Source organism: Mya arenaria, chromosome 1, assembly GCF_026914265.1.
Source record: "Mya arenaria isolate MELC-2E11 chromosome 1, ASM2691426v1".
In the NCBI taxonomy this organism is placed as follows: Eukaryota; Metazoa; Mollusca; class Bivalvia; order Myida; family Myidae; genus Mya; species Mya arenaria.
This window is the reverse complement of record NC_069122.1, coordinates 1232532-1244270: the sequence shown is the minus strand read 5'-3', so window position 1 is coordinate 1244270 and position 11739 is coordinate 1232532. Positions and strand designations below refer to the sequence as shown.

Genomic DNA, 11739 nt, shown 5'->3' with positions numbered 1-11739 from the left:
TTACTTTTGAACTGTCTGGAGAAATACCACAGACATATATACTCGCCTTAATTACTCCTGGGCGGGGATATTGCATCTGCAAATGCGTCTGATATTGTTTTTTTCATTAATCTGTAACAGTAGAGGACATCAGTTGTGGTTGTTGTCACATGCTGATATTATGTTACACTGTGTACTCATTCTACAATGGAATTATTTTTTTCAATAAGACGTATTAAACATGAGATATATTTGTTCCCGCTTCACGACATACATAAATATTTTACGCTCAATTCTTAATTGTTTTTGCAAGCAGAAATAAACACCGTTATTTTTTCTCTTTTTTCAAATACTTTTCTGTTGGTAGTTTCTTGAAAGACGCCTAAATGAAAATAGACGATGTGTCGACAGTTTTCAGTGGCATTAACTTATTAAGACACGACTAAAATGATATCCCGACCTATACATACCAGTGATATCGCAAGGACGACCCATTTCATCCGCTTTCAAAATTGTTTAAAAAAAGTGGAACAAGTTCTTTAAACTCTTCCAAAAGTTGAAGAATACGAAAAATATGTCCTGAAATAACTTTTGCTTAAGCCCTTGAACTAAAAAAAGTGAACAACTTCATAGTTAACGCAACGCCAATGACAACAGTAATGATACCAAGTCTAAATGAACGTGAGCAAGAACTATAAAGGGTACCTTAGCTAGATACTGTCACACCCATCGCGTGCAAGAACTATAAGCTCTAGCTAGATACTGTCACACCCATCGCGTGCAAGAACTATAAAAGATACCTTAGCTAGATACTGTCACACCCATCGCGTGCAAGAACTATAAGCTCTAGCTAGATACTGTCACACCCATCGCGTGCAAGAACTATAAGCTCTAGCTAGATACTGTCACACCCATCGCGTGCAAGAACTATAAGCTCTGGCTAGATACTGTCACACCCATCGCGTGCAAGAACTATAAGCTCTAGCTAGATACTGTCACACCCATCGCGTGCAAGAACTATAAAAGATACCTTAGCTAGATACTGTCACACCCATCGCGTGCAAGAACTATAAGCTCTGGCTAGATACTGTCACACCCATCGCGTGCAAGAACTATAAAGGGTACCTTAGCTAGATACTGTCACACCCATCGCGTGCAAGAACTATAAGCTCTAGCTAGATACTGTCACACCCATCGCGTGCAAGAACTATAAGGGTACCTTAGCTAGATACTGTCTAACCCATCGCGTGCAAGAACTATAAGCTCTAGCTAGATACTGTCACACCCATCGCGTGCAAGAACTATAAAGGATACCTTAGCTAGATACTGTCTAACCCATCGCGTGCAAGAACTATAAGCTCTAGCTAGATACTGTCACACCCATCGCGTGCAAGAACTATAAAGGGTACCTTAGCTAGATACTGTCACACCCATCGCGTGCAAGAACTATAAGCTCTGGCTAGATACTGTCACACCCATCGCGTGCAAGAACTATAAAGGGTACCTTAGCTAGATACTGTCACACCCATCGCGTGCAAGAACTATAAGCTCTGGCTAGATACTGTCACACCCATCGCGTGCAAGAACTATAAGCTCTAGCTAGATACTGTCACACCCATCGCGTGCAAGAACTATAAGCTCTGGCTAGATACTGTCACACCCATCGCGTGCAAGAACTATAAGCTCTGGCTAGATACTGTCACACCCATCGCGTGCAAGAACTATAAGCTCTAGCTAGATACTGTCACACCCATCGCGTGCAAGAACTATAAGCTCTAGCTAGATACTGTCACACCCATCGCGTGCAAGAACTATAAGCTCTAGCTAGATACTGTCACACCCATCGCGTGCAAGAACTATAAGCTCTGGCTAGATACTGTCACACCCATCGCGTGCAAGAACTATAAGCTCTAGCTAGATACTGTCACACCCATCGCGTGCAAGAACTATAAGCTCTAGCTAGATACTGTCACACCCATCGCGTGCAAGAACTATAAGCTCTAGCTAGATACTGTCACACCCATCGCGTGCAAGAACTATAAGCTCTTCGAATTACTGAATAATTTTACTAATAATTTCTCCCGTTGGAGAGTGGTTTTATTATGCATGTTCGTGCAAAATGAAATGGAGCCGCCACTCGGCTTCTTATAAGTACTTCGCTTTTATGGTTTAGACATGCAGTTTTACAACTTTACTGACATGATGTCATAATGTTATTGCAGACAACGCGTAAGTCAGTAGAAACATATTGTGTACAATCTAAATGACTCAGAAGGACTCGTTCGATCCGCTCACTCCGCATTCCTTTATAAAGTTTTCACAATATGTTTTAACTATCACAGTGTAACCAAGGTTATGTTACATTTCCACATTTACATGTGTGCTCCATAAAACTGTATTTATCTCTGACTTTTCTGTGAAATGTTCGTGACAAATTACAATGTGAAATGTCCTTTCATGAATTAAATAAATGCTATTCAAAGGTATACATTCATTTCATTTAACTTTAAGGCTATGGAATAGATAAAACAAAACAGCAACAAAAATAGCACCCCGGATTATAGACCTTAAAGACACTTAAATCATTCCCACTGCGACCAATTAAAAAAAAAACTTTAACAAACTGTTAAAGGAAATCTCCATTTCAGACAGTCATGCTAACAGTAATTACACTTCGATAAGTATGAACGAAACAGTCATTTCCAATGGGAATTCCGTGTTTTGAATTGGTCCGTCGTGTTTTATTAGCCGACAAAAGCTTTGAGATTAAACTTACACAAGAAGATTATCTGGGGACTTTTGGCAACTAATACCATCGGTCACACCAACTGAACTATTTTTAAGTAAAATTACATAAGGGTTTGACAAGTAGCAGTGAACGGTAATGAGGACGTGCTACCAGATGTGGTGGTGATGATGATGATGATGATGATGATGATGATGATGATGATGATGATGATGATGATGAAAGTTAAGTTGATTATGATGATGATGATGATGATGATGATGATGATGATGATGATGATGATGATGATGATGATGATGATGATAAAATTTAAGTTGATAGTGATGATTATGATTATGATGATGATGATGATGTTGTTTTTGATGATGATGATGATGATGATGATGATGATGATGATGATGATGATGATGATGATGATGATGATGATGATGATGATGATGATGCTGCTGCTGCTGCTGCTGCTGCTGCTGCTGATGATGATGATGATTATGATGGTGGGTGTGGTGGTTGTGGTGGTAGTGGTGGTGGATGGTGATAATGCTGATGATGGTGGTTGTGGTGGAAAATGGTAACAATGATGATGGTGGTGGAAGTGGTGGTTGTGGTGGTGGTAGTGATAATGATGAAGATGGTGGTTTTGGTGGTAGTGGTGGTAGTGGTTGAAGATGGTAATACTGATGATGATGATGGTGGTAGTGGTTGTATAGGTACTTTTGGTGGATGGTGATAATGATAATGGTGTTGGTTGTGGTGGTAGTGGTGTTAATGATGATGGTGTGTTTTTTTGTTCTGTTGTGGTGGTAGTGGTAGTGGTGGTGGTGATTTTCATGGTAAAATGGCCTTAATCAAACCTTCCCACGTATATGTGTGGATAAATTATTACAGAATGAAGATGTTTCCAAAACATAGCATAAAAATAGGCCGGCACGATTTGTAATTTAGCCTGAAATGATTGGGAGAAACGTCTAAAAAGAACATTTACTGGGACAATGAGAAATATCAGTCTGTAAAAAGTCTGGTATTGGCTGCGTGGGTGAATTGGTTGAGAATGTCAACAAACAGTATTAGTTTTTAACCACTTTCAGCTTTAAACAATGCTAAAAGGGTATTGTTTGGCTAATAAACGTTTTTAGACGACATAATTTCTTATGAAACAAATTATTGTCATACTTTCTGTTTAAAAAACAACATAATAAATGTGAAGATGCAATTACTGTTTGCAGACAGTAGCTTTGCGTTTAGCAGAAGACGCATTTTGTGTTAATAAACGCCATAAACGTATTTGTGTATTATTTTCTCAATGCAGATATCGATGACATTTATTCCGTTTGCACACGTTTGTTATGTTTAGGTAGACGACATATTTTCAGATATAACTCTGTCAACAAGCATCAAATTTTCAATTGTGCAGATGATGCATTTATATAAACCATTCTCCATAGTTTCTGAACAAGTATGCACACATCCTAATATATTTTTGTTTGCAGAAGGTCTTCCGTTTTACGTACGACATATATTCTGTTGTAGACGACATACTTTTTTCTTATTAAGTTTTTGTTTTATATAAAAACGACGTTAGTGACCAATTTCTGTTTCTTCTCTAAACAAGCGACTCTAAACAATTCATTTTGTGGTTGTGGACATCATCTTTTCTGTTATATTACAGACGACAGGCGTCCGCTGATCAGCCCCCGCCTCTCTGATACCAGCAGACGAGTGGTGCTACACAGAGAGTATGACAGGCTCGCCAATTATGCAAACGGCATTTTCGTAAGTAACGACCAGTAAACCACTGGAAAATGACCAGAAAACCACTGGAAAATTACCATTGAACCACTGGAAAATGATCAATGAAACACTCCAAAATGATCCGTGAACCACCGGAAAATGACCAGTAAACCACTGGAAAATGACCAGTGAACCACAGGAAAATGATCAGTGACTCACTCAGAAAATGATCAGATAATCACTCTGAAAATGATCACTCGGAAAATGATCAGTGACTCACTCAGAAAATGATAAGTGAATCATTCCGAAAATGATATGTGAATCACTCGCAAAATGAATAGTGAACCACTCGAAAATGATCAGTGAATCACTCGAAAAATGGCCAGTGAATCACTCGAAAAATGGCCAGTGAATCACTCGAAAAATAACCACTGAACTACTTCCAAAATTACCAAAATGACCACTGAATTACTCGCAAAATAACCACTGTATAAAACAATTTATGCACATTTAGTTAACTTACGTTTATAAAGAATCTGCATACAATTTTCATTTTATAAACATCCGGTGTTTGATCCAAAGTAGACACCTATTCAATATAAATCATCCCTATATCGCATTTACTGACTTTTCTTCTCTTAACCACAGGCGATAGTGATAATTATATCTATCATCTCCGTGGAAACGAATTGCGTATAAACAGCGGAGCTTATTTATAACGCCCATATCGTCATAATTATTCAATAATCATAATTAAATTGACACCATTATAGCAACTTTTCCCCCAAGAGTACGATGTATCATCTATACAATATCAATGGTTTATTTATTTAATAGCAAAGAGAAAAGCTTTTAATGTAAGATGTTCTTGGATTTTTGTGTTTTGTCATTTTTAACCGAAAGTGAAGACCGATATTTTTATTCTTCTACAACTACAGATGTGTTGTTTTTTCGAGTAAAGTGCGTCCAGATTTGATTCAAACCCACCCTCCTAACCGACCCCTTGCGAGGTTCAATCATTCAAGCACCTGTTCGTTCATAAATACACTTTTTTGATTTCAAGACTCTAAAGTTTCATTTATTATTAAGCGTCATTTTGCCGGGTCCAAAATTATTGACGTCATAGAGTAAATGGCGACATTGAACTGGACGATACCGGTTCATGTGTGAAGCAGGGTAAACATTTGCATTATTTTTAGGTAAACTTAAAACATGATAAAATTTCCTGTTTACAGCATGACCTCCCTCTCCGCGAGGTTCAAGTCATCCACCGGTACCGGCCGACTGCTGGACCAACACACGAGCCCAAATACCAGGGCTTCAGTCGACATGTGGGGTCAATACTCAAGTCCAAGGACTTCGTAGACTACTACAACCAGGAAGGTATGACTGTTATCCGTTTAATTAAGCTCATTTGGGAAGACAGATCTAAATTGGAACACCTCTGTCATTTTCCATCGAAAATAACCGCGGATGCATGCCGGTACACTAGTAGAAGTACATGTACTTCGTAAAATTATTAATTATATTATTATTTCATTGTACTGCTTGGGCATGTAATTTGTGTTACTAATTTCAAATTGATTTCCAGTAAAATATATTATTGCATGAATAATTAATATTCGTAACAGTAAAGTTCTGAATTGAAATTACTACACGATTTACTTGCAGCGTAGTTAAATATAAATAATTCTGACATCGTCAACCGTCCATAAACAATCGGAGTTGTTTTAGATAGGACATGGCCGAGGTGTTCCGATTGGACAGATACATGCTAGATCACTCTCGAGTCCATTTCCAGAGTAGAAATCAGTACTGGTGTTCTTTTCGAGAGTAGCCATGTTTGAAACTACGCTCTCTTGAATAGGAGACTGATACCTATACCACTTGACCACTCTCGCCCGACCTTAGTTTAACATTGTTATCAGTTCCCCATTTCCTTAAATGAGGTAGAGTAACAGGGGTTCAATCGACATCAGACCTTCATATTCAAATTAACCCTTTTTCAATTTTGAATGTTAGCTAATTATTTAATTCTAAGCCACTATACACTAGCAGTTATAACAATTTTCGCTCTTTTAACGCGCATTTGGTATTTTTTGAAAGACCATTACTTGCAAATTTGGAAGTAAAATGGCCTGCTATACAATGTTTCCATGCCACAAAAGCTGTGGCCGTATGATGTGCACATTCGTTCTCTAACCTGAAAGTTTAGTCAGTTTAGAGGAAATGGTAACTAGTTTTAAGTTTCAAATACAAACAAAATCTTATTATAAAGTAAATCAAATATCTTACGTTCTTACTAAGAATCTCAGGCCAAAATATTGCTTTTTTCTCACATCTAAGCGAGCATACACCATGAGTGTCAAAATCAGGTGCGTAGCTGCCTATACGCGAGTACGCGGCTGAATCCACATGATTCTGACAAAAAAATCTGCCAAATTTGCAGTATGTGTACGTGACTACATGAACCTAAAACTGTCCATTTTCCAGTACTACATAAAGCACACCACACAACGCCCAGAATGCACCAGAATCATGAATCCACATGAATAGAGGGCTAGCTACGCCCCTGAAAATCAATTCATAAACCATGACAAACAACCCTCACGCAAAACTCGTACGTTTATGAATGTCCTTATTTCGTGCATCCGTTTCCAAGCTGGATGACATATGACATATTACATATGCTACCAAATGACACAAACTCATGGAGAATGCACCTCTTTTTTCACTCTCGTGAACGTTTAAACAGCAATGTTAACAAATACGTCATATAAGGGTATGTTTATTAACGTAGCCAAAACGACAGAGAACAGCTCTCAATTGCTTCTGAATATATTACGGGGTCATTAGGCATCCATAATGCACCAGTCATTTGTAACCACGGTCCCCAGGTCCGGGGAATAGCCGGTACTTTGACTTTCGGTCCAGCCAACCCTGGGTAAAATCCCCGCCCTTCGGGGACAAATTGATGGTTAAACCCCGGCCAAATTCCCCCGCACCCCAGAGACTCTATATAAGGCCCAATCTCGGCTTAATTTGGCGCTATGACAAAACCACCGCGGTCACCCGGCCCTGCGGGGCCACCTGGAAAGTAAAAACACAGCCCTTTCACCCGGCTATCCCCGGTATACCCCCGGACCGGGGGGGGGGGGGGGGCATGGTTACAATTGACAGGTGCATAATTCACAAGTATAATCGATTTTTTAAACACAAAAACAACATATACTTATGTTCAGTGATTATTCATATAGGGTTGTGTTTCAGTCCGTAATGGTCACGATAACAAAGTGGCTTCATTTTCTTCCCTGATATTTCGTGTTATACCGCCATTATGAGACACATACCGAGGTGAAAGTGACAGGTCGCTATCTGCTGCTATACTCAAGTACACTTTCAACCCATTCGTTTTCGTTCCTCAGTATCTAGTATCCTGACTGTACTTAAAGCTAGAAATCACGTTCCTAAAACAGTTGCTGGATGCTATATTGGGATGTCATTTATGCACTTACCAACAGATTTATATCCTAGTAGGATCGGTGAAGAAACTCAGGGGATTTAGAAAATTTGCTTTTTTGTCGAAATCCCAAGCCCTGGGGTAGAGAAAATTGTAAAAATATTTGGAATCGGAGTTGGAGCTGTCCTTTGCATCCTTAATCCAAAAGAAAATGAAAGCGCTGAGACTGTTGAAATGCTGTAGCGTGATTTTACTGATTTACAATTCTTTTCACATGCAATCGATATTGAATCCAAACAATCTTACGAATGACTTCAAACTGTAACCGATAAGTGCTTGTCATTACCTTAGGTAATGTTAGTTGATGTTTTTTTAACATGATCAGCTGGTTTCAAACAATTACTGATACACCAATATGTACAAGGTTATATGAACATTGCTTTCATCTTGCAAGTGTATTGCTAGAGTTATGGTAATTCAAATGAAACCCGATATTTGGCTGAGGGCGTTTTGACTATTTGTAGTAGTTATTCTAAGACAGGGTCTTTTAGTCAAGACATTTTATTTTGTAGCGTATTTATCTATAATTATCTGTTTGCCCCTGGTTCTCACTAAAACCTTCGGCTTGCTTTCAAATTCTTATTAAAGTTGCAATCTAATGCACGTATTTAATTATAATGGTCTTTTAATTCGCACTACTTTTAACCGAATAACACCGTACATCCCATTTTGTAACCCCAGCGCATTAATTCTTTTAAAATGTAAGGTCAAAAAGTAGAATAATAATAATAATAATAATAATAATAATAATAATAATAATAATAGTGCTGTATTATTTGATGTCCTTATATTTTCAACAATTATTGGCGGATGTAATCATTGTCATAGATGTGTGATTTGATCTCTTGAAATCTTCAGGTCTGCGAAACGCGTTAGAACAAGAAACCCAGCTTGACAGACGCTCCAAAACAGCAAAGGTACATTTTCATTACGTATATCAGTATACTTTACAGCTCTGCTGTCTCACGTTACAGTGGACATCAAGGCCTCTAGACGGTTGGATGTGTGCTTTTTCGGTCTTACAAATATCTTTTTACTAAAACAAACAATGGAATAATATACTGTTCAATACATCTGTAAAACTGTATCTCTTCCGATACAATTACGCTTTGTTGCAGAAATAGAGTATATTCTTTGTAATGATTTTCCAGTATATAATTAGTTTGATTGGAGCTTGCAGCTGCGTTATAAAGAATGTCAAGGTTTTTTTTTTACTTTAATAACAGTTTTTGCTTTTAAAGTTTTAAAAGTACGCATTGTTGCAGAAAATGAGTAAATGTTTATATAAATATTATTATTTTCAAGTAGAATATAGATTGTGTGACGTGGGCTTGCAGCTTGTTATTTACAGAGTTCAGTTTCTTTTACTATTTTAATTGTGTTTGCTGGGCAGGTTTTAAATAGCTTCGCATATACTTTTCATTGCAATTGCAGAATTTTAAAAAACAAAAACATTACTGATACATCAATTAACAGAGCTTATGATTACCATGCTTATTAGTCATTTACTACTTCCTTCACACCTGTAGAAAACTAGATCGCCCGTACGGGGCGCACGTGTAAAGCAGACGACAAAAAGTGCCCGTGACGTCAGTAGGTCTCGTGACGTCACAGGGTCACGTCACACGACTTATAGTACTATAGAAGATACTGTACCCCGGTGAGTTGGGCATGCACCCCTTTCCCCATCCCCCACCTCTTTTCTGAAACCTCGTTTTGAAAATATCCACCGACTTCTTTTTACTTACAATAAGAATATACACTCTTTTTATTTTGCATTGTTGCTTTTCTCTCAACGGTTTGTAACATTTCATTCCATTTCTAAGATGTCTTATCATCGTATTTCCGTCCATTTTGATCACCAGAGTTCATTTGTTTGCTTCCCAATTATTTTCAGTGAAGTAATTGGATCATTATTTTTCTTCACAAGACATATAAACCAATAGATACGAATAAAATAACGGTTTAAACACCAAGCTCCATCAATATTATTTGGTGAAACTTCACTCCAAACACCTGGTAAATAGTATATATCTGAACGGATTGATTCTCTTCATAGAAATGAATGTTTCTTACTTTAAAGATGCACTCTTACTCCCAAATAAAATTTATATAAAATTATTGCAAATGTTTTGATATACCAAAAAGGATGGATACACGTCGACAAAAATGGACTTTGTAAAGGATACCAAGTTTAATTAGAAAGAAATGTGCAGAAAACAAGGTATATCTACCTTATGAGACTATAGTAGATCACAGTTAATCTTTTAGCATTCACCAATAATTTAACATTTGTGCGTTTTCAGCTATTAAATACACGGTTACAATCTTTTTATCAATTTTAATATTTTCCATAAATGCATTATTTAGTAAGTAGTTAAAGGTTAATCACTCAAAAGTTATGTTTGTTATACATGTGCATGTACTAATTTTGAATAAGAGTGTCACTTTAAGACAAACGGAAAATAATAGTTTTTTTTCATCGGATGATCTGTGGGGTCTCATACCTGAACCATAGGTGACAATATCGGTCCGGGGTGGTAACACGTTTAATATTATAAGAAACACAATAATTATACGCATGCATATAAAGTTTCATCAACAATTCTTTCGCCCATCCCTGACCAATACCTTTACCTAGGAAACAAAGAAAACAAGGAATACTAAAAATCAGTCCGTATCTCCTAATTAATCATTCCTTTTCTTACACAAAACAATAAAAGAAAGCGTACAGTTGATATATTTCTGTTTACAAACCCTATAAATCATTGTTTGAGAATTAATGAAACAACTTCCTTGTTGCGTGCGAGCGCAAATCTGGTGCAGCCATAAGGAGCTCGTTAAACATGAGGTTCATGAAATAAACACCGTCTGAAACAGACCACTAGTACATTAAAGAAAATGATGTTGTGCATCTTGCGAATATGATTAAATGTATTTTAAGATAATATGAGATGATATAGATTTAAAGCCGACAAGGCAAGATAATTAAACATAAGTGTGTTGCTTTCTTAACCGACTATAGAACTTAATACCCTTAGAGTGGAAGTATGTACTTGAACAATATCTGCGTGACTATTTCACATGTCTATGTGCGAACGTAATTTGACCGGCTTCCTATGAGAGACCGACCCCGTGCATTTCGTTCACGTGCATTTTAGACAAGCATGGGAAGTTGGTTGCCGCTTCCTTTGTAAGAAGCGCTGGGAAAAAAACGACCCCGTGCATTTCGTTCTTGTGCAATTTAGACACGCTTGGAAAGTTGGTTCCCGCTTCCTATGTAAGAAGAGCTGTGAAACAACCGACCCCGTGCATTTTGTTCACGTGCAATTTAGACAAGCATGGGAAGTTGGTTCCCGCTTTCTATATAAGAAGCGCTGGGAAAACAACCGACCGCGTGCATTTTGTTCAAGTGCAATTTAGACACGATTGGAAAGTTGGTTCCCGCTTCCTCTGTAAGAAGCGCTGGGAAAAAAACGACCCCGTGCATTTCGTTCACGTGCAATTTAGACACGATTGGAAAGTTGGTTCCCGCTTCCTTTGTAAGAAGAGCTGGGAAACAACCGACCCCGTGCATTTCGTTCACGTGCAATTTAGACACGCTTGGAAAGTTGGTTCCCGCTTCCTCTGTAAGAAGCGCTGGGAAAAAAACGACCCCGTGCATTTCGTTCACGTGCAATTTAGACACGATTGGAAAGTTGGTTCCCGCTTCCTTTGAAAGAAGAGCTGTGAAACAACCGACCCCGTGCATTTCGTTCACGTGCAA

The 11739-nt window shown here is 38.0% G+C and overlaps 1 protein-coding gene across 1 annotated transcript in view; it reads left to right on the top strand.

Moving 5' to 3' along the window:
- Positions 1-3299: 3299 nt before the first annotated feature.
- The window catches only part of LOC128234989 (titin-like), a 54311-nt gene continuing 45871 nt past the window's right edge, over positions 3300-11739 (top strand). The window contains exons 1-5 of the mRNA XM_052949659.1: positions 3300-3432; positions 4392-4495; positions 5689-5836; positions 8832-8890; positions 9503-9633. Of these exons, the coding sequence (XP_052805619.1) occupies positions 3300-3432; positions 4392-4495; positions 5689-5836; positions 8832-8890; positions 9503-9633 (575 nt within the window). The remainder of the gene's footprint in view (positions 3433-4391; positions 4496-5688; positions 5837-8831; positions 8891-9502; positions 9634-11739) is intronic.